Below are 23,528 nucleotides of genomic sequence, written 5' to 3' on the forward strand. Positions count from 1 at the left end.
TATTTTGAGCGGTAATTCAGTGTTGTTGGGAGAAGTTATTTTAATCCCGAAAAAAGAGTTTTCGAATTTCTAACCAATCACTCTATTTTTAACATCAAGATAATTTCTTAAAAATATTCTACAAACGCATGCCACATTCTTTTGGATCATTTTTTCCAAATCTCGAAGATTTGAATTCAAGGATTGGGGGATACATGTTATCATCGACTTGTTTTTTAAGTTATTGGAAGACAAAGATCAGAAGATTCAGGAGTAAATTTGATCCTCAGCCTGATTCTTCGATTCAATTTAAGATCCAAGAGCTACTCCATATGAAGTGCGATTTTCATCGCGCCCCATACAGAAGATTATTTCTGAAGACTAACCATGTGTTTGGATGGTGGGTCGAAGTGGGTTGGGATGGGTTCGACCCACTTCGATCCACGTTTAGTTGCAATTTTGTGCGGAATGGGTCCATCCATGAGGGAAATATTCCCCTCAGATTCGGGTCGTGATGGTCCCTCGAAATCGAGCGGACCATCCCAACCCAATTCAATCCAAACAGACGCCGTCCTCTTCCATCTCGCGCGAGCAGGCGCTGGCATAGGCGGATGCGTGCCGTAACCAGCGTTGGGCAGGCGGATGCTCGGCTGTGACCGCCAGGGGGCAGGGGGCGCGGAGGTGCCGCCACGGCCGGCGCAGAGGCGAGCTTCGGCGGCCACAGCGGCAGGCGGATCAGAGGCGGGGTGGCACGTGGCTGCGGCCGTCGGGTAGCGCGCGGAGGTGCCGTCGCGGCCGGCATGGGGACAGCGCGAAGACGAGCTTCGGGGGCCATGGCAGCCACGGCGGTAGGCGGAGCAGGGGGTAGGGTGGCGCGTGGCTGCAGCCGCCAGGGGGCGCGCGGAGGTGCCGTCGTGGTCGGCGTGGGGATGGGGCGGAGGCGAGCTTCGGTGGCCATGGCAGCCACGGCGGGCGGAGCAGGGGCGGGCTGGTGGAGAAAAAAAGGTAGATCAAAAGGAAAAGAAAACGAGTCTGATAGGTGGGATCCGGTAATACTGTTTATAGCAGTGTTAAGAGGACATAATCTCATCCCTCTCAATCCCTCAAACCAAACAAAAAAAATAGGAACGGACCCAACCCATCCAACCAAACACGAAATGGGTTGAACCCAACCCAAAAATGTGGGATGGAGCCAACCCATCCCACTTGGTCCCCAAACCAAACACATGCTAAAACTCATTCGAGGTATGAGCACCTCATAGCCTTGAAGCAGCTTGGAAGGTACTTAGGACGATATATTCGAGACAAAGTTCTGAAGAACTCGAAGATGACTACACAAATATTCGAAAGCCTGTAGTACTCGACTACGAAGAGCTCGGGGGTTTATCAGACCCAGGATCACGGAACTGCTTATGTGGTGTAGATAATTCTAATATAAGGGATGGGGCATGTCTTTACCTTATATCTATTGCAGTGTATTCGGATACGAGTAGGACTAGTCGTTAGTACACGAGTAGGATTTAGTATTGGGTTATGATTCCATGTAACCCTGTCCCCCAGACAATATAAGGGCGGGGAGGGACCCCCTCCAAAAAAACCCCCACAAATAATCAAACCCTAAGCAATACAAGTCACCACACAGGATATAGGGTATTACGCAACTCGCGGTCCGAACCTGTCTAAACCTTGCGTTGCTTGTACCTTCAAGTTCCTGATCACGGTGACACCCTACCTACAACTTACTACCTCGGGGTTATCCCTTGATGGACTTGGCAGTAAAACACTGACACATATGCCTTAACACTCGACGGTATTCCTTCTAAGGAGACCTCTCTCTTTCTCCCTCTATTTTCTATTGTTAGCATCTCCATCGCTAGCGCTGCATGCACAGTTCTAGAGAGAGCAAGCCTCCGAAACCCTCACGCTGAAGGTCATGCACTGGATAGAGGGCAATCAGGTTTTTTAGGAGCATCTTCACGCAACTGCTCGCTTGCTCCCCGAAGGACTACTTCATCTACATCCTTGTGGCCCGATTGACTACTTCTCTCTCAAACCGACTACTTCATCCTCAAGCGTACCACTAATTCATCTACGCCCTAACTCAAATGAATCAAACAACTAGATCGTCCTGACTACTTATCGGCGGTCATCTGCACTGCAACGGCTTTAGTTTGGCTACATCGAACAGTCCGGATCGACACAATGTCCAGTCTTGGGAACGACGCAACGGGTGCCATCAGCACTGGTCCCGTCTCGGGGTACATTCTAAACCATCTCTGGTTTCTTCTTTTGTTTGTGTTAATTAATGGTATTAACATGAACACAAGCACCTGCTTCGTCATCACAAGATCAGTAATTTGCATCATAGAACCGCTAGTAATATTCGGAACTCAAAAATGCCGAAATTTGCCTAAATATCTAACACAAAATAAATTCCTCCAATGATCTTTCTCCTCTCCCTACCAATCCCCATTCCTCCCCACTCTTTAATTATATCTTCATATTTGTGATATCCTCCCTACCTGTATCTGGCGATCCTAGAGGAAGCTCCAGGGTAGCATGGTAGCGGGCGGTGATGGCGGTTCGTGCCGGCGGGGCGGCGAGGCGGCGCGGGCACCGCTGGCTGCGGGTAGCTGGTGGACAGCCGGTTGGCCTGTGGAAGTGGTGGGGCCGGCACCGTACTTCTCCGAAGCTCGATGCTAACACTCAAATACAAGGATCTATGTCCAATACTCCCTAATTTGGTAGGGAGTACGTCCCTGGGACAAGCGCGACACGACCCTTCGCCAGCTTTGTCGTCCCCTCCGTCCTGCTGCCGCCCGCCGCCGCGGCATCGGAGGAAGTGCTCGCCTCTGTTGCACCCGACGTCGGGCTCTCTCATGAAGTGGCGGAGTCTTCAAGCGTGGCTAAGGCCTGATCGTCCGTACCGCCCGTGCCCATGGGCACGATGGTTGGAGGGCTCGCCGCCGACCATGGCGCAAGTAGAGGCGGAGGGGGAGGACCGGCCGGCTGCAATGGTGGTGCCTCCCAAGGGTCGGGCAGTCGTGACATGGCCACACCCGGGCGACCCCGGCATGGCCCGTTCCGGCTGGACGACGAGCGCGAGGCCTCTTGGTGGGGCTAGTTTCAGGATCAGAACGCATTGGCCATCGGTCAGCTGTAAGAAGTGCAGGAATTGCTTGCTTCGGCGATGTTAGTGGCTGCGGAGGTGTTTGGGGCGTTCTCTCGCGAGGTCATCCCACTAGGCGAGGTACGTCGCTCCTTCCCTCCGCCTGACTTGTTGTCTTATGCCAAGCCAGCGAACATAGGCTTCTTTTTTACGTTCCCTTCCTATAAGGAAACTACACCATACAATAAGAAAAAAAGATCTATTTTCCAACCAATCCCTCCATTCTAAATTGTAGGTCGTTTCAGTAAATTTAGATACATAGCTTTTACTATACAACTAGATAAACACTATATCTAGATACATAAACACTATATCAAGATACATATAAAAAACTATGTATCTAAATTTGCTAAAAAAAAGCTAACAATTTAGAACATAGGGAAGTAATTACTCCAAAAATCACCTCGAAAGAGAACAGGCTGGTCATTAGGCCTGGGCATTTTTTCACCGAAAACACCGAACCGACCCTAACCGAACTGTCCGTTTTTCGATTTTTCGGTTCGGTGTCGGTTTGCATTTTATAGAATTCGGTGTCGGTTTATAGCATGCACCGAGCCTAACAGCTGAAATACCAGAGCGCACAACGCAGACGCGGGCAGAGCCCACGGCCCAACTTAGTGCGGCCCACCTCAGCCCATGAAACATGCGCCTACATATACCCTGCCTCCAAAGCTAAACCCTAAATCTTACTCTCCCCACGCACCAGCCACCAGGCGGCGGCTCGGGCTCCCGCTCCTGCATCACGCGCCGCCTCAGTCCTCCCCGCTCCGGCGCTCCCGCATCACGCGCGGGCGAGCGGCATAGAGCGCAGGCACGCGCAGCTTTGGCGAGCGCTGGCGCGCGGGAACGAGCTGCGGCGTGCAGCGGCCAGCGGGAGCAGGCGTCGGGCCGGGCGAGCAGCAGGAGCGGCCAAGCGACGGCGCACAACAGAGTGGGCCCAAGCGGCGGCAGATGGCACTACCGCTCACGGCTGCAGGGTTGCTTGCATCCCAATCTTGAGCTGCTTGCTTTTTGTGCCTGCTACATGCTGTTTACATCTACTGGTTTGTGCTGCTGCTTGCTTGCTCGTTGTGCTCGCTTCTTAGCTGCATCTGCACTGGTTGCTGAAAGTTCGGTGAACTCGGTAAAAACCGAACCCCGTACCCAAAAACCCATCACCGAACACGTCGGTTTTTGATTTTATGTAGCACCGATCGGTTCCCATTTTTGGTACACCGAAAATTTTTCACACCAAAAAAATCGAACCAAACGTACCCGAAAAACCGAATGGCCAGCCCTACCGGTCGTGAAGCGCTCGATACTGCACGTGTGCAAAGCAATAAAGTGCCTCGAGGTCACTGCACTCAAGGTCCCGTAGACCGCGCCAGTAGGTTTATACTTTGGTTCCTCCAAGGGCCTGTTTAGATGCACCCCAAATGTTATAATTTTTACACTCTCTCTCCATCACATCAATTTTGGGATACATGCATGGAGCAGTAAATGTATGTAAAAAAATAATTAATTGCACAGTTTAATTGTACATCACGAGACGAATCTTTTGAGCCTAATTAGTCCATGATTAGATAAAATTTGTCAAATACAAACGAAAGTGCTACAGTGTCACTATTGCAAATTTTTTGCAATCTAAGCAAGTCCCAAGCAAGCAGGTTGTAAAATACCAAATTAAGCATATGAATAGCATACAAAATGGAAGCGTGCAAACTCAACTGCCTAGCAGTTGTATCATAGCCATATTTGTCAGGTACGACTGGATTTCAGGATCCTCAGATTCATTTTTCTATTTTAACCAGCCTCCGCGTACCCATCTCATCGTAGCCTTTTCATCAGATGAAGGTGTGTATACCAGTGTCCCCGGAGAACAATCTTCTCTTGTTTCAGAATTTTCTGCAGACCTGGGAGCATCTTCTCCCAGTGTCCCTGGAAGATCAGTTGATTCAGCTGCTATGCAATCATTGTTTGCCATATCGTTGAACATTTATTGCCTAACTTGAAAATCTATTATGCTGAAATCTCCATTCACAGCCTGCTTTGATGAAGCTGCAGGAAGAAGAAAAGCTCTTTCCATGGAATTCTCTGATATAGTTGTTTTATTCCGGTGAATGCAGATACATCGAAATGGAAACCAATGCATTTAACATTGCTTGGGGGAAATTTTATCCCATTTACAGGTTTATTGTCTCGGTGCAACACATTGTTTTCATTCGGTGTCTCCAGTCCGTGGTCAGAGTCCAATAAACCTAGTCCTCTGAAATATCATCAGAAGCATTTTCTGGAGACCCTTCATGATCAACACATTCAAGTGATACTCTTGCCTCTGTAACAAGCTTTCTAGCTTCTACAAGTGATGCTTGAGCAAAAGGGCTCAAGAAATTTGTTTGTTCATTTGATGAGTTAGTGAGTGCAGAGTTCAATGATCAATACATGATTATCAAGCTAAACTGTCCTCATTTTCCATCTCCGGTTTGACTTTGATTGCAGTGCTCTGCAATTTAATTTTGTTCAACGTCTTTGTTCAGATGTAGATGAGTGAACTCTATTGGCAGTGACCAGGTTATGTTCATTATTTCTTAAGTATTGTTAGAGCTTTACAGCTGTAGTAAAATGTTTTAGAATACTTGGTTTGACAATTTTCCTAAAACCAGTTCTCATCAAACATACTGGTGGATGCATCCCTAGTTATTGGTGCTTGTACTTGATACAGTGAGGAGACACGAGTTAAGATATCAGAGGGGGTGACTGGGTGAGGCGAGGCTGGAGTTTGTGTCTGCAGAGATTAATGGTGCAGGATGGCTACTTTGTGGAGTGGAGGGACATGGTAGTTGATGCAGCTAGAGAAGGCTTTGCTGGTGAGGTTAGCCTCCAATGAAATTCGTATAAAATCTTGATTGACCAAATGAGGTTAGCCTCCCAGATCTTGAGCTTCTACTCCTCCTCCCGCCCCTCCAGCTCCATCTCGGCCGCGGAGGGGGACCACCGGCACTTGTCGCGGCTGGAGACGGCGTTGGCAAACAGGTTGTCATCGTCGTCGTCCAGATCGTTATTGAGGCGGCGGTCCTCGACGCTCCCGGCGCCTATGCGGCTCCACGTTGTGTGGCCTTTTCCCGCGAGATCACGAAGCGGCCGCCGGCGGTGCACTCTTGAGCGGCCGGAGCAATGGGATTGGCGGCGGCAGACGGTGGGGGATGGCTGTGACGGGAGAGGGGGAGGTGGCAACGTCAACGGCCGACGCGGTGCCGGATGCGGCAGCACAGGAGAGAGAGAGAGGAGGGGATGAAGGCTGGGGGGTGGACGCGCGCTTCGCGGCAGGGGTGGCGGGGGGCGGACGTGCACTTCGCGGCAGGGGCAGCCAGGGGTTTTTCGGAAAAATAACGAAGGGCGTGTTTTTTAAAACAGCCCGCAAAGTCGAATTTTCTCTTCTTTGCATTGAAACATCACGAGATTTTGCATAAGAAAAAACAAGAGCGTGTACTGTAACCTGAGGACGCTCATGAACCACGGGTTGAATTATGTAACTAAGAAGGGTTTTGTTTTTGCAAATATCCACGCCCCTGCCTGGCTACTTGTGGACGGCCGGATCGTCCGCGATCGAACGGCCGTGGTCCGCGGAAACGGGCGACGTAGCAGCGCTGCCAGGGCTCGCGCACGAATAGAGAGTCCGGATTTCAAGCTTTTGCCCATCAGCGTCACATGTGAGGAGAACCTTCGAAAGCAATCCGCGTGCAGGAAAAGCAGTGCGCGAGAATATCAGACGGTATTTTACTCCCGGATCCTGCTCAAGTCAGCAGCAGTTACCCAAGCAAGAGCTGACCGAGATGGATGTTCCTTATCGGATAAACAAACGTTTAGAGGTACAGGCTTTGCTTTGAATAGTCATTTTGCGCATGCACGTATCATACTGGATGAGTTGAAGAGATCGATGTCAAAAAAAAAAAAAGCAGTTGAACTGAAGAACCATGCACCAGTCAAACAAACCACTTGACTTGCTTTTCTTTTTCATTTCCTAGAAACAGCTTGTGCGATATATTTGCGAAAAGATAGATAAAGGAGAACACTTCAACGTCGCCGGCCACCTTCCAAGCTTTTATAGTGCCTTCTGTAGTCGGTGACAAAATAGGGATGGGCTTTCGCTGAAATGACAAGAAGGATAAGCTAATGAAATTTGTTTGCGCTACGTTGTCTTTTCTTTTTAATATAATCGGCAGCTCTTCTGACTGGTCCGTTTTAGAAAGAATTAATATATTAGTGTAAGTAATTAATCTCGTCCTTCCCATCATTTTCTTCAGGTACCAGCTTTGTGCTACCGTCGCGACCGATACCGGATGTCACTAACCTCGTCCTCATTGCTGACATCAAGATGCAAATGGCATACCTACATTTGTTGATGGACCAACTAGTCTAAGAAAAATGCCATCACCATCAACGTTGGACCAGCCTCTCTTCTGTCCTTTTAAGTTTTATATTATCCACCGTACCTAGTCCTAGCATGAAACTCGGCCTGTCACGTCCCAACGCGTGGATGGACGTTCCTACGAGCGTAGGCCTCTGGAGAATATTTGGCGAAAGCTACCGAGACGCGCGTTTTTATTCTTTTTTTTTCTTGTAAAAAAATCCCGGGAGAAAAGGAAATTCCTTTTACATACACTGATAGAAAAAAGCTTGGATGGGTGGTGCTTCAAAAAGAGGAGGAGATGCAATGGCGATATATGAGAATCTTGTTCCTCACCCGCCACGCAAAGTGTGCATCTCCTCAGGTCTCATCGTATCCTTCAGTAGATGTACACATGTGCTATAGTGTTCCTTGGTAAGAAACTTTTTTTTTTAATTTTGTTTTGATCGGTACCGAGGATCTTGTTTTCAAATAAGGGTCTCGTTGAAGATAAGATAATATGTTTGAATACGCTGGTACTAATTTTAGCTGCTAATTATAAGATATAAGACTATCTCCAAGAATGACATCCAAAGTAGAAAACTTATTCCATGATTGCATAACGCTATGCAAAGGGTTCCATAACTATTTTTGTCTTCTCCAACAATAAGATCTAAAAGAGAATCTTTTCTGCAAACGGGTCTTTAGAAGAGACGGTACTCAGATTTAGATTGCGTCTTTTTTAAAATGCAAAATAGATTTGTACTCTGTTGAAGACTGAAACATTACTTTTGGAGATCTATTTTGGATCTGGGTGCCTTGTATAGCTGTTGCACACAGTCCGATGGATCCAACTGACGGAGGATCATCAGCGCGCACTACAGGCTACAGCCGGAACGGAACGGGACGGGACGGGACGGTGTGATGAACTGAGATGGCCTGCGGAACGGAAAGACAGCGATCCCGTTGATCGGATCCCACGTGGAGGCGAGTAGGCGAGGCCGTGGGGAACTGGCAGTGAGCTGGGGGGACCCCGGGCCCCGACCCCTGGCCGCGGCGAGGAGGGGAATAGGAGGAGGGGAGGGGACCGCCCGTGCGCGCGGGCCGAACAGCAAACAGCGGCCGTGGAGCGGCGCACGTGTTGCGTTCCTGGGCCGTCCGCGGTGGGCCCGGGTGGTGTGCCGTGTGGTTACGGCAACGCGCGGCCCGGGCGTTCGAAGATACGGCCCGGGTTCGAGTTCAAAGCCAGTAATAGTACCAGTTGGATGTCTGCTCGTGTTCAAAGTCCTCCGGGCAGAGTTCAGGCAGATTTGTCGGTTTATGCCGTTCAAGTTCAAATTTGCGCATTCGTCTGTGCCTCTGGGGCTTTGGAGACGAGTCACGGGAATGAGCCGTGCATTGAAAACACCGTATATTTTGGGTGGTTGTCACTGCATTGCTCTAGCACGTTAACGTTGGACTGTGGTAAAGCTAGTGAGTGCTGCTTTTCAATCCTCCGATCAATCGTAGAAATATCCCTTGGAACTGTTTGTTGAATGCTTGGCAAATTGCATCACAAAGAACACCTTTTGTTCACGATGCGTGATCGGCGCGCTCAGGACTCGCAATTATATCCCATTTCCATCATAACACTTAATTCAGGTAAACGTGTATCTGCTCATAGTCTTGTACATCGCATGTTAATATATACGGTACCTATCTCATCATTCACTCACTCTCTAGAGTGATACATTATTTTCACCGCCATAAAAAGGCGGGGGATATAGCATTTCCACCACTAGATCCAACTCTTATGCTTCACCGCCATAACGTTGTGCTTCGTAGGTTAATTGAAGCTTAAATTGAGGGGAGTAGTATGCTTTATCGGGGAAAAAAGCACATGTAAAATCCTCGATATTTGATGTTTCAAAAAATAATCCTCGATATTTGGCGAAGGGAAAGCGTAGCGACTACCGTGGAGTGAGCACTGAGCAGTGGCCTCCGCTGCGTGGTGTTTGCCCGTCCGCACGGGATCCCCGCCTCAACCCCCACCTGCTGCACGGGAGCCGTTCCGTTGACTCCGTTCCGGCACCGCCGCGCAACCCCCTTCCCCTCGTGCATCCCTCCGCTAATCTCAGAGCTCTGACCCCTAAACCCACGCCGCTTAAATAAACAAAGCAGAAAGCTACGCAAGGCGACGAGGCTTAACCTTAACCCCCCCGCCCGCGCTCATAATAAAGAAGCAATATCCCGTTGGATTACGCCCCGCGGCCCACCACCCGTGTCTCGTATCGCAACGCAGGCGAGCAAACGCAACCGCAGCAAAAAGGCGCCTCACCTCACCCAGGGAAGAGAGAGAGAGAGGGGGGGAGGGAGGGAGAGAGAGAGAGAGGAGGGGATCGATTCGGAGAGATCGACAAGGAGGCGGAGGCGGAGGGGGGGAGCGGCTCCGGGCGGGGCGGGGCGGGGCGGGGCGGCGGGATCACCCGGGAGGCCACAGCCCCCGGTCCCTCTGCGGGCGGCCTCTGATCCGACCGATCCGGCGGGAATGGCGGCCCGGGGAGGGATCTAGGGTCGCGCGGGCAATGGCGGCGGCGGCGGCGGGGCGGCGGTGGGCGTTGTGGGCGCTCCTGCTGCTGTGGCTGCTGCTCCACCCGGCCGCGCGCGTGCTCGCCAACACGGAAGGTGCGTGCGCCCTCGCTCTATCCTGGTTCGCTTGCCTTCTCGCCTTCACTCGCCTCCGAATTGCTCCGTCGCCGGTGGGGGTTTATGGGAGATCGCCAGCTCTAGCTTCGGACGGCTCCAGCCGCCCTGCTGCTTGCTTTCATAGCTTGCTCCCCCTTCCTTCCGTTCGACCTGTTCGAAATGGGGGTTGGGTACTTGGCTTACGCTTACGCACGCCTCTGCTGCCGTGTGTGCCGCGAGCACCAAGTGTCGTCTGGGGTTTTGGTTGGCTGCCTATTTCCGGTCGTCCCGGGCGAGCGGGAGCGGTTTGCGGGTTCGGCCGAGCAAATTTGAATTGACTTCTCTTCGAATTCGGGATGCCTGGCAACCGGCCGGACAAATCCGTCCTGCTTTTGCTGCAAATTTCTGGCGGTTTGACTCTCCGAGACACGGAATTCTCGAGTGCAGTGTCGGCGCCGTCCGCGCGTTCCATCTGGTTCCACTCCCCCTTCGGATTCGGATTTCATTTGACTTTTTTCTTTTTGTGTGTCGCCGCGTGACTTTTCTCTGGTTTCCCCAATCAAGCAGTGGAGTGTCGAGACGGCCCCGGTTCCGGGGTTTCGGCTGTGCCGCCTACTCCTGCTGTATTAAATTTGCTTCGCTAGATTCTGCTGCGTTTTGCTATGCGCTGATTTGTCTGGGCAGGCTAGCGTGGTTACGTTCCCGGTCGGTAGGTCTGATTGATTAGGACGTCTCCCTGACGTGGTCTTGGTGTTTCGGATAGGCCTGTGTTTCTAGTTGGTGGCCGGGCGATTCTCAGGTGGGCCTTTGTGTTTGGTTGTGCTGCTGGGAGAGATGGTCTCTTCCTCCTATGATTTGCTTTCGAGGTGGGTGAGGCTGGCTAGTTTAGGCTTGACATGATTTGCTTGCGTTGTTTGCTTGTTCTGTCCCCATTAGGCTCAAGCTGATGGTGCTCATTCGAGTGGTGTTTGGGTTTGTGCTTGTTGGGCATCGGATGTTGCTCGTGTGCATCCATGCAGATCCCGCAGCTGTCTTTCTGAATTATGGCTTGCATAGGTCAACTGTTCTAGAACTATGCAAGCCATGAGAGGCTGAAACTTCAATCATTGGCGTATTACTTTATGCTATCAGCTACAAGTTGATATTGCTGCTCTGATTTTGTGTTCAGTGATGCGGGAATATTTCTTCGCCTTCAAATGAAAATCATTTGCAGTCTGAATCCTAAAAGGAATATTAGCTGCTACAACTTCAACTTTTACTGATTGTAGTTATTTCCTTTTGCTCCCTTGCATGGCATTTCTAGCAAGCGAACTTAGTCTCCTAAGTTTAGTCCGGTTAAACTTTATCTAACAGCTATCATTTTTCATTCTGCTATTGACAGGTGATGCTCTGCATAGCTTAAGGACTAACTTAAATGATCCTAATAATGTTCTACAAAGTTGGGATCCTACTCTGGTCAACCCGTGCACTTGGTTTCATGTTACCTGCAATAACGACAACAGTGTTATCAGAGTGTAGGTTCACCTTTCCTCCACTATATTTGATCAGTCACTTGCATATGTTCTATATTTCCTACTTACATTTTTTCCTTCATTTGCAGTGATCTTGGAAATGCTGCACTATCAGGGACTTTGGTCCCGCAACTTGGCCAGCTTAAAAATTTGCAATACCTGTAAGTTCTTTTCCTTAGCTAAGTTGTTGTCATGCTACACTGATTTTGCATGTGGTTGAAGATTCTATTTTCTTTTGATATTTTAATATTTAACTTAAGGTGAAAACGTTCGAGGTATGAATGTTGTGTAAATAATACTTCGTACATAGATGAAAGTAGGGTTAGACTGCTAGTCGTAGAATGTCTAAAGACTGGTGCTCCAATCAAGTGTAATATATGGGGTAATACATTGCATCTTCCTGCAAAATAAATTACTGGCATATTCTGTCCTTAACTGTCGAGCCTTATAGTACATATGGCTTGATATAAAATGTCAATGCTGTTGCTACTACTGACTCTGATGACAGTAACATTCACTGCCTGCGAATAATAACCATGCCAATCATTTACCATTGCATGCCATTACTCGGTTACTCTTGGCTTTGTTATGTTTTGAAAATTAATTACTGGCTTCATGTTTTTTAATTCTTTTTTATGCAGGGAGCTCTACAGTAATAACATCAGCGGCACTATACCTAGTGAACTTGGGAATCTCACAAACTTGGTCAGTTTGGATTTATACTTGAACAACTTCACTGGTCCAATACCTGGTTCATTGGGCAACCTGTTGAAGCTGCGGTTCTTGTAAGATATCTCCATTTACTATCACTACTACTCGCTATAGAGTAAAATCTGTTTAGAGTAGGAGTGTTGTGGCTATGCACATGTTAACTCTATCTCAGTATATCGTTAAGTACAGGTTTTTAAAGTAGTAGAGATGAATACATCATTAAATAAATCATTCTTTTAAGCAGTACTCCCTCTGTTCCAAAATGTAGGTCGTTTTGACTTTTCTAGGTTCATAGATTTTGTTCATAGCAAAATCTATGAACCTAGAAAAGTCAAAACGACCTACATTGGAACAGAGGGAGTAGAGATGAATGCAGGCACTTTGTTAAATACAGGTTAAGAGCACAGCTGGCTAGTTTCATTGGGTCCTGATTTCTAGGATGGAGTTCTTGTTCATGCAACATTGAGAGATGCTAGTCTTATTTATAGTTGGATTATTTTTGTTCAGCAATCCTTTTTTTTCTTGCTTGCTTAAACCTGTTTACTAGTTAGCATCTTAAACGGAACATAACATATGTGTACTTGGAGTAAAAGGTTAATTTTATTTGATTAAGCTTTCCTTGGTCTTATCTTTTCTGTGAACTTGCTTATGCAGTACAGATATACGCTGGCATGCTGCTGCATGTTAGGCGATGTATGTTTTGCTACTTGACATTCAGTTATGATGTTTTAAGGCATCTTACGTGTTGCGTTTTTCAAATTATTACAATTTCTAAGTTGTCTTCATAATATTTATTTTATTGTTTGTATGACACTGTTAATCATATTTATTTTGTTACTTGTATGATACTTTATGTGGATGTTACTAATTTTGCACATCTTTTACTTTTTGTGTTGGAATAGGCGTCTTAATAACAACAGCCTTTCGGGTCCAATTCCAAAATCATTAACTGCTATTACTGCCCTGCAAGTTCTGTAAGCATTTGTTTCTCAGTCACACACTTTCTTTCTATGGTTTTATAATTAGTTAATAAATGGACAGCGGAATTAATTGTTTCTCTTGAATTACAGGGATCTGTCAAATAATAATTTGTCTGGAGAAGTTCCATCAACTGGTTCATTTTCTTTATTCACACCTATCAGGTAGAGCTAGAATTTTAGTTGACAATTTCATCTTTTTTAAGCCTTGATGCTTCTATTCACGCTTGAACCTTTTTTCAGTTTTGCGAACAACGCTAACTTATGTGGTCCTGGCACCACAAAACCTTGTCCTGGTGCTCCTCCCTTTTCTCCACCTCCTCCATACAACCCTCCAACTCCTGTGCAACCAGGTGATTTATTGAGATTCAGTCCTGTAAAGTATATCTTTGAGTTCATACTTTGCTCTTTCATGTCAATGACATACTATCAACACCATAAACAAGTATAGTGATGTGGGCTGGTGAGCACTATATATACTGATGCATTTTTTAGTCAAGACAAAAAAAGGAAAAACTGCACTTTTTCCTGGAACTTAAGTAAAAGAAATATGTTTGGGAGCAACGGCTTTATAATTGTAACTATGAGAATGTCTTGTTTGGTGCAGCGCAAATCGATACCTAGCCCCTTTCCTTCTTTTTACCGATCATGCATTGGCACACCGGTAATCTTGGTGGTGGAATATTAATTTTGCTGCTGACTACTTTATTTGTGCAGGAAGTAGTTCCTCCAGTACTGGAGCCATTGCTGGTGGAGTGGCTGCTGGTGCGGCCTTGCTATTTGCTGTTCCTGCAATTGGTTTTGCATATTGGCGGCGCAGGAAACCACAAGAACATTTCTTTGATGTACCAGGTAAGCATTCAACAGTAGCAGGAGAATTACTCGGGGAACAAATCAATTTAATTTGAGATTTTGAATGTGGCAGCTGAGGAAGATCCAGAGGTGCATCTTGGCCAGCTTAAAAGATTTTCACTACGAGAACTACAGGTTGCAACGGATGGCTTCAGCAATAAGAATATTCTTGGAAGAGGTGGATTTGGCAAAGTCTACAAAGGAAGGCTGGCAGATGGTTCATTAGTAGCTGTCAAGAGACTAAAGGAAGAGAGAACACCTGGTGGGGAACTACAATTTCAAACAGAAGTTGAGATGATTAGTATGGCTGTACACAGAAACCTTTTGCGTCTTCGTGGATTCTGTATGACACCAACGGAAAGGTTGCTTGTGTATCCATACATGGCCAATGGAAGTGTTGCATCACGTTTAAGAGGTACTTTCTGCTGTTTGCTCCAGTCGTTTAGTCTTTTATTTGTGTATCTTAGCTAGTTATACTTTGTTAACAACGATATGAACTGTAAGGCATTTGTTATTTGGTTTATTTATGTAGAACGGCCGGAATCAGAACCTCCACTAGATTGGCAAACACGAAGGAGGATTGCATTGGGTTCTGCCAGGGGCCTGTCCTATTTACATGATCATTGTGATCCGAAGATTATCCATCGTGATGTCAAAGCTGCGAATATTTTGTTAGATGAAGACTTTGAAGCTGTAGTGGGGGATTTTGGTTTGGCCAAACTAATGGATTACAAGGATACCCATGTAACTACGGCAGTTCGTGGAACAATTGGCCATATTGCACCCGAATATCTTTCAACAGGAAAATCCTCTGAGAAAACTGATGTATTTGGTTATGGAATTATGCTTTTGGAGCTTATTACAGGACAACGTGCTTTTGATCTTGCTCGCCTTGCCAATGATGATGATGTCATGCTGCTTGATTGGGTAATTTACCAATGGCATTTCTCAGTTTAAATTGCAATGTAGATATCCATGCCATTTTGCAGCTTGATGCTGTGTTGGGTTTAGATGCTCACGTTTTGCTGCACTATCATAAAAGAAATTGTTAATCACTGCATCAATAATGGATTGAGCTTCATTAGGGTCTAAAAAGAAGACATTTTTTCTGATTCGGTGCATTGTTTACAGCTAAACTAAACTTGTCATATGGTAGAGTGGCATGTCTCTGGAACATTCTTCTATTTGTTAATATACTGCTGTAGCTGTACAGGAGTTGTTTTTGTTTTATTGTTATGATAAAACAGCAGTTTTGACTGGCAAGCTAATAGAGAGTTTATGTGCTTTGTGCAGGTCAAGGGGTTGCTCAAGGAGAAGAGACTGGAGAGTCTGGTTGATGAAGATCTACAGCACAACTACATCGATGTTGAGGTGGAATCCCTGATCCAGGTTGCACTCCTCTGTACTCAGAGCTCCCCTATGGAACGCCCCAAGATGTCGGAGGTGGTGAGGATGCTCGAAGGCGACGGCCTCGCTGAGAGATGGGAGGAGTGGCAGAAGGTAGAAGTAGTGCGGCAGGAGGTCGAGCTAGGTCCTCATCGAACTTCGGAGTGGATCCTCGACTCGACCGACAACCTCCACGCGGTCGAGCTGTCAGGGCCGAGGTGATGACTGCGCGCACTCATGACCTGCCGCTAATTCTTGTATTTTGTAAGGGTAATAGCGATGTGTATCAATCATCCTAGCCAAATCCCCATTTGTTCATACCAACTGCAACCGGTGGGCGAAGATATTGTCAGCCACGACGCGCTCTTGACCTGTATTGCTGATGTGTTACCATAGACATCTTAAGCTGTGGGCAGGGGGCAGCAGAGTTCCAGGAGCTAGTGTCATGTGCAGTTGCTGAACGCACCAGAGCTCCTGTATTTGTAAACAAGGTAGGGTGAGCTGAGGTGCTTCGGCAGTCTTCTGGGTCCGTGATAAATTAATTGTACTGACAGTTGACGTCTAACTATTCTGTATCAAATCGGATGTAAGTTTGGAAATTGGATGTGCCTATATGTCTGTACCTGGACTCGTTCTGGCTGGCGAGGCTAACCTGAAATGTTAGCACTGATTTTGTAGTTATGCCCGTAGCTACCAAAGGGTTGGAAAACGCCGTTCTATGGCATGCACTTCTCCAGTAACTGTCGCTCGGTAAACTGGTGAATTGCAGAGGCTCCGGACGAGAATGTGCAGTTTCTTGTATACCTCTCTCGTGCTCTGAAATTAGGTTATGAACACAATATTGCTCCAAGGAACTTTTACTTTCTCTTAATCAAATACGTGCATTGATCTCTTCTCTTAAATCTTAAAGAAATGTCATAAAACTAGCGAATTGTAATCCTCACAGGAATGTTGCAAGACAGCACCTTGTTCTAACCTGCAATGTACCTTCAACATCTCAGTGGATCAAAGCATGAACAATCGAATCTGACCGTTCGTTACCTAGGCAGCCTTCCATTGCACGGACGAGATTTCGCCTTCCCAAAACCCAGTAGCAGGCGCCCCTGAACCCCCTAGCGCCGCCGCTCGCCGGCCGTCCCCAGGCCCAGCCACAGCTACTCAGCCAGTGAGCCGCCCGTCCCGCCGCCGCCGCCTCATGCTCCTCCTCCCCGGCCTCCTCCGCCGCGCGCGCGCACCTCCCCGCCTCCCGCCCCGCCGGCACCTCTCGCGCCTCCTCGACCGGTACGGCTTCGTTGCCCCGGCCTCCCTGACCCCGTCCCCGCGCGAGCCACCCCGCGCCGCCGCGGCCGACTCCGCCGCCGCGAAGAAGCGCCGCGCCAAGAAGCCCCCCTACCGCCCGCCGTCCTCGCTGGACCGCGGCGGCCGCCCGCCCGCGCGCTCGGACCTCCCCTTCGACTTCCGCTTCAGCTACACCGAGAGCACCCCGGCCTCCAAGCCCATCGGGCTCCGCGAGCCCAAGTACTCCCCCTTCGGGCCCGGGCGGCTCGACCGGCCCTGGACGGGCCTCTGCGCGCCCGCTGTCGACGCCACGCTCCGCGACGTCGCGGCCGAGGACCCCCTCCCCGACGCCGAGAGGGGGCTTGAGGAGGCGCGCCGGCGGGAGCGGGAGCGCGTGCTGGGAGAGCCGCTCACCCCCGCGGAGCGCGCGTTCTTGGTCGAGAAGTGCCAGAAGAACCGCACCAAGCGCCAGATCAACCTTGGTAGGTTTTGGTGGCTGTTGCGCTGAGCAACAGCGGCAGCGAATTTGCCAATTTTGGGGGCACGTTCCAAACTGTCGTGATGAATGCTGTCGGTTCATTTGGTTGGTTTGTTGTAGGGAGAGATGGGCTTACTCACAACATGCTAAATGACATTCACAACAACTGGAAGAGCTGCGAGGCGGTCAGGGTGAAATGCCTTGGTGTGCCGACGGTTGATATGCAAAATGTGTGTCATCAGCTTGAGGTAGCTACATGCCTCTAGTCTCCCGAGAAAAGATAGCACTCTAATTTTCAGTTGCAACGACTATATGAAGTGTAGTTACAAACATTTTAGGAGTTTCTTGTTCGATGTCACTTGTCGCAACATTTCAATTTTCTAGCAGAAGCATGACTATGGCTGCTACTTGTCCAGGATAAAACTGGTGGCCTGATCATCCACAGGCATGGTGGGCAGTTGATAGTGTACAGGGGTAGGCATTATAATCCAAAGAAAAGACCCGTTATTCCATTGATGCTATGGAAACCTGCTGAACCTATCTACCCAAGGCTAATCAAAACAACGATAGAAGGGCTGACAGTTGAGGAAACAAAGCAAATGAGGAAGAAAGGCCTACATGTTCCTGTTTTGACGAAGCTTGGTAGTTTTGCTCCCCTTCTCTGCTTAGATATACAGATCGTAAATAATTGGATGACTAACAGCTCTTATTTCACAGCCAAGAATGGATATTATGCTAGTCTTGTGCCAATGGTCCGGGATGCCTTTTTGACCGATGAACTGGTCCGAATAGATTGTAAAGGATTGCCAAAAAGTGATTATAGGAAGATTGGAGTCAAGCTTAGGGTGAGTTTATAGTATGTTTTTTAATTAAGATTCTGTATGTGATTTGAAGATGATATATAATATAGTATACTTGCCACCCTCTTGTTTTGGTGCAGGATCTTGTTCCCTGCATTCTTGTCTCTTTTGACAAGGAGCAAATTATTGTTTGGAGGGGAAAGGAAGATGGAAGCCTACAAGATCAAACACACAAGTCATCTCCTTCAGTTATGGACTCAGATGGTGCATCAGTGAAGAATGAGACTCGTGACCAGGAACAAACACCAAGTGATTGGTCTTCTGATGAGTCTTCTGGGTTCAGTAGCTCTGATAAAGTACCAGATGACAAACCGGTCATTTCTGACCCAGACCCTTCTAGGGCGATTTGACATATCCAGAGATCAGAATACACACTTCATACAGTTGCAAACTGTGACCAGAATATAAAAGCTCGTGTATTCTCCATCCATGATGGTTGTATTCTGTCACCCATAGCCAAGGCGATTTCTAAGCCTTTTGTAATCATCTGCCACTATTTTGGGCAATGTATTTTTTTCCCCTGTCCACAGATTGGCAAAAGTTGCTTTGGATAGATGGAGCAGAAACCTGACCTGACATGATTGTAACTTGAGGCTCAGGACATGTTTTACAAACCTCATTTGACGTTACACAAGCACATCATGTAAAGCTTAACAACAGTGATTTAACCATGTTATCCAGTCTCTTCTAGTTCCAGACCTGAATATTCTCTTTGATCATATTTTTGTTCAACTGCCAACTGGGGATTGTTTGGGCCTTTTCTGTTATGATATTATGGGGTCATAGTTTTTCCACGATATCATACTTATTGCCTCTGCTTCTCAGGCTGGTTTAGCTGATAGTTCCCTCCGTCATGTGCGGTGATTTTCGCCAACCACCCGCCATGGCTGCAGGCCCGCAGCCAACACCGTGGCCGAGCATCCATCCGCTCGTCGCGCTCCCTCTGCGTGCTCCGCCGCCTCTACTGCGCCTCACAGCGGCTAAATCTCGCGGCCACCGCCGCCGCCGCCGCGCGCCCGGCCGCCCTCCATCTCGCTTCGAACCTCCCTCTAGTTTGAATGCGAAAGTCTTGGGGATGGACAAACGTGCAAGTTCTATGAGCTTTGAGGTGGATGTAAGGGTGGCTGGAGCCGCCTTGGCCACGGCGAGGTCGTGGCGGCCGCGGCCAGCAGAGCTGGAGCTTCGTGGCTCGTCTGACGGCAGCAGACTGTCATTTCGTAGAGAGCCCTCAAAAATATTTCCATAAAATCCTCTGGTAACCCCGAAAAATATCATATGCTGCCATCCATCTGTCACTAGTGCATATGGATCAGCAAATACCAACATCCATCTGTCTCTGTATGCTCAGGTGTTGCAAAATATAATAACTGCACCTTTTCTAGATACTTGTACAATCAAAGGTGCAGAAATATTCAGAAGCATGTCTCCTGCGAAGTACGCATGCCTCCTGCAAAGTGCTTAAGCACCGCATGCAAGCATGCTCTCCTAAACACAAGCAGCAAGACGTACAGGCAGGAGCATATTTTATACTCAGCATATCGTCCAGGCATCGTTGTTTAGAGACTCCGAGCTGTCTCTTAGGAGTGAAGATAAATAAAAACCAGCGTCCCTCTATATAAGCATAGGCAGAAGTCCATGCACAAGATATCGGAAGCAAGGAAGGAAGAGACTAGACAACCTTTGAGTTCCTGAGAGCACTCTTCTTGTAGAGCAGTAGCAGTAGTGGTGTTTACCCATCCACTGTGTAATATTCAGAAAGGCTGTTATGCCGCCTTCATTATAAGGTAATCCTTCTTTTCTACAGTTATTTGTGGAGTTTTCCGAAAGAAAAAGTCATATGTAAGATGTTTATTTTAATGGACGCAATCTAAATATTTACATAAAACACACACTGATCCATCGCGATCCGAATATTTTTATGAAACTCCCTACCGGAACTTGAATTCGAAAAATATTCCCTATTATGCGCCTGCCGTCCTCCTTCCCGTCCGGGGAGTCAGCGGCTACCGTGGCCGCCTCGCCGCCGCGACTCGCGAACGGGCTCCTCTTCCAACTCCAGTTCTCGGCTTCCCTTTTCCCCGCTGCATCTCTACTTTCGTGCTACCTCCTGCTCCGCCGGCCGCCGCTCGCGTTCTTCCTACCCCTGTCGGGCCACGTCACCCGGCACCCGCGCGCTTCGCTCACGCGGCCTCGTTCTCTCGGCGACGGTGACGACGCGGTGTTGGGAACTCCGCTAGGCTCTCGCGCTTCATACTGCTTTGTCATTGGCAACAATTAGGCCAAGTGGCCAGCCAAGTTTGACAGCAGAGCTAAAACTCAAGATTAAGGTGTAATAACTTGTTGAGCATAAAAATTTGGAAAATTCCCCGGCTCTGTCTGTACTGTCAGCTGCTGCTCTTCCAAGTTAGACTTGAAACTTTTGGAAAGGCCCGGCGACGCGGTGGCGAAGAAGGCCCGCGAGTTCTTGGGGTCGGTACTGCGCTTCAGCCACCGGACCAGACCTGGTGCAGCACCAGCCGGTTCCGCCGCCTTCATCATCTCCACGATGTGCTTGCTCAAGTCATTGTCGGCGCCCCTCCTGAGTCCATCCATCCATTTATCAGGCATCAGCTCAGTTCATCATCGCATAACTGCTGAGCGAGTCGACGGTCTCGAACGACCTTGCGCTGTCGGGGATGGCGCGGTGGAGGCGGCACAGCAGGGGCACGTACTGCTCCCGGTTCAGCGAGTCGCCCACTAACAGCATCCGCTTGCCCCGCAGCATCTCCAGCATCATCGTCGCGTTGAAGCTGCAAACCCCGGCACCCTGGAGAGTGGGTGAATCAGGCACTGGGATCTTGCCCCAAGCGAGACATGGGTTGATGGGGTCACGGTTTTCCAACACCGTTTGTAGTCTGCATTTCAAATGGAACACATTCAGTTTTTTCGCCCCTCCCACTAGGAAATGTTCACTGGGAATTTCTTATCAGATCATCGAAACATGTATTTTAGGAATCCAGTGAAACTATGTGTTACATAAAGGGTGGGTCATGCCAAAGCAATTCCTTTTCTCAGTAATTGCCGGGCAAGTTTTGAGCAAGGAGCATGACCGGTTCTGAACAAATGGTTCACAAAACTAAATTTGGGTATTTTGGGCTTGGCTAGTACTAACAGCTAGTCAACAACTCAGTATCAAGCAATTTAGTCTAGGTTGGATATTGGCGGAAAACAAACTAGACAACAAAGACAGGTTATGCCTATCGGTCCGAGTGTCTCTGAGATTAATTCCTTCCAACTCCCACATTGTGTGACTGCATCTTTCTGCCATATACTGAAAACCATCCCCGGTAATGGACCATTTGAGATGAGAAATTAGAGGAAACTGAACCCTTGCTTCCTTTCTTGCAATGCAATGGACGGTTCAGTTCCCTCTAATCCTCACTTGAAATGGCACATATGCAACTCCCTAGCCAATCTGTTTTCATCGTGCGTAGTCACCAGGAAATCAGACTGAAGGTGAGATATTGGAGGAAAACAAGCCAATCAGCAACCATGTTTGCTCATCGATCCAGCAAATAACCTGATGATCAATTATTTTGCTTTCATCCAACTCCACTTTCAGTGCCTGAAACTAGCTGGTCATAACAGTACATTTTCAGTGGCTGTGGTGAAGGTGTTGCTCTGCAGCTCAACCCAATTTTATAGCCTCCTTGAGGAGAAGACGCTCTTGAGAGTTCAGTCGGGCAGCAGCATGTGTTTCTGACTTTCTGTTACACCTACCATCATACTGGTTATGCCTTGTCTTGGTCTGTTAAAAAGCTGCAAGCGTTGTACTGTGTACTTTTGATCTTGTCACATGCAGCTGCTCAGGCTTCAGTTCTGTTCAGTCATGTTCTGAATTTAAGAACGCATTGAAGAAAGATGAATATCATTTTGGGGACCGTATTATGGAAATGTATTGACCTGAGCAGCTGCATCTGTACATTGAAGAATAATGGTTACTGCATCACTGCATTTATCGGATACCAGAGGACGAGTTTTTTGAAACCCATTCTTTTTTTGAAACTCTTAGAGGACGGGGGTAGGGGGTAGGGGAGTGTGAATTCTGGCCATTAATCTGAATGCTGAAGCCCTGCATGACTGCACCGGTAGACAACACTCAATTGCAGTTGGTACCATGACAAAGTAGAGAACAAGTTTGGAGCCCTTAGTATGGCACCTAGATCACATGAGCGATCAACAATGGCTGTCCATACCAATTAGTGGTTGCCATTGGATAAACTGCTGCAGGCAGTGTACACATCACATTCAGCGCTTTATAAAAAAGGGCAGGTGATTGTGTATCGGATTTGATGAAATAACACTTATTGCCTGTTCTTCTCAGGCTGGTTTAGTTCCCTGAAATTCACATTTCAAATGGAACACGTGCGTTCCCAGAAAATCTGCTCTTTTGTAGTTTTTATGCAGCAAGCAAGCCGTCAATTGAATGTGAGATACTGGAGAAAACCAGGCTGAAATCAGCAATTAGTTTTTCAGACTCTTGATGATGAGTCAGTTGTTTTCCTCCCTCACTTTCAGCGCATATCTTTTTTTTTTCTTTAAGGAATGCAGGGAGGCTCCTACCTATTTTTTTATATAAAAAGAAATATGTACGAGAGGTTTACATAGGCTTGGCAATTTCTCACTTGATCGTCAAAACATGATTTTTGGAACTCCAGTGAAACTATGTGTTACAGGAAGCTAGGTCAGGGGAGAGATTTCAAATAGCAGTTTTCTGGTTTTTGCTGCATCACGCTTTTAGAAGCCTAATGTCTTAATACGCACGCTTTCACAACTCTGGAAAATAATGCATACTGTGATGTACCCAAGTTCCAATTCAAAGGGTTTGTTCGAACCACTCTTTCTTTTCGCGCAATAATCAATCAGATCACTAGAGTTCTCCTATCTGGCTCTCCTTATATTCGGATGCACCTCACCACATGCTCACTTTGCCCATTGATCGATCAGTTTGTTTTCCTCCAACCTCTCACATTCGGTGCCTGACACTAGCTATTCAAAAACAGTGATGAATGGAAAGAACATGGGCACCAGTTGAGATGCTACGCTGCATTGGCCATGAAGGTGTTGCTCTGCAGGTCGACCCATATTTATAGCTCTCAGGAAAAGACCCTGTTTTTGAGAGTTTAAAAGGGCAGTAGCATCTGTTTCTGTTACACGGTTACACCCTGTCCTTTATTTTGTTAAAAAGCTGCAAGCCTTGTACTGTATACTTGTGTTGTCACAGGCATTTGATCCGGTTTCCGTTCAGATCACTATGA

At 47.8% G+C, this 23,528-nt stretch overlaps 2 protein-coding genes and 1 long non-coding RNA gene across 4 annotated transcripts; all 3 read left to right on the forward strand.

The window, feature by feature from the left end:
- The first annotated feature begins 3,849 nt into the window (after positions 1-3,849).
- Positions 3,850-5,595, forward strand: LOC112897395. Its single transcript, XR_003229656.1, has 2 exons — positions 3,850-4,191; positions 5,254-5,595. It is a non-coding gene; the product is annotated as an uncharacterized LOC112897395 (long non-coding RNA).
- Positions 5,596-9,703: 4,108 nt separating this feature from the next.
- On the forward strand, positions 9,704-16,296 carry LOC112896541 (LRR receptor kinase BAK1). 2 transcript variants are annotated; one of them, XM_025964556.1, is made up of 11 exons: positions 9,704-10,178; positions 11,560-11,692; positions 11,779-11,850; positions 12,331-12,474; positions 13,303-13,374; positions 13,471-13,542; positions 13,621-13,730; positions 14,095-14,229; positions 14,303-14,644; positions 14,762-15,156; positions 15,523-16,296. In XM_025964556.1, the coding sequence occupies exons 1-11, from the start codon at positions 10,079-10,081 to the stop codon at positions 15,835-15,837; spliced, it is 1,890 nt and encodes a 629-aa protein (XP_025820341.1). In that variant the 5' UTR covers positions 9,704-10,078; the 3' UTR covers positions 15,838-16,296. The 2 variants fall into 2 exon arrangements, with proteins under 2 accessions (XP_025820341.1, XP_025820342.1); XM_025964557.1 differs by lacking the exon at positions 9,704-10,178 and adding an exon at positions 11,014-11,044.
- Positions 16,297-16,505: 209 nt separating this feature from the next.
- On the forward strand, positions 16,506-18,915 carry LOC112896542 (CRS2-associated factor 1, mitochondrial). The gene is made up of 5 exons (XM_025964558.1): positions 16,506-17,375; positions 17,492-17,619; positions 17,788-18,013; positions 18,089-18,216; positions 18,312-18,915. The coding sequence occupies exons 1-5, from the start codon at positions 16,811-16,813 to the stop codon at positions 18,579-18,581; spliced, it is 1,317 nt and encodes a 438-aa protein (XP_025820343.1). The 5' UTR covers positions 16,506-16,810; the 3' UTR covers positions 18,582-18,915.
- The last annotated feature ends 4,613 nt before the right edge of the window (positions 18,916-23,528 follow it).

The sequence above is a fragment of the Panicum hallii genome, chromosome 6, assembly GCF_002211085.1.
Source record: "Panicum hallii strain FIL2 chromosome 6, PHallii_v3.1, whole genome shotgun sequence".
Classification (NCBI taxonomy): Eukaryota; Viridiplantae; Streptophyta; class Magnoliopsida; order Poales; family Poaceae; genus Panicum; species Panicum hallii.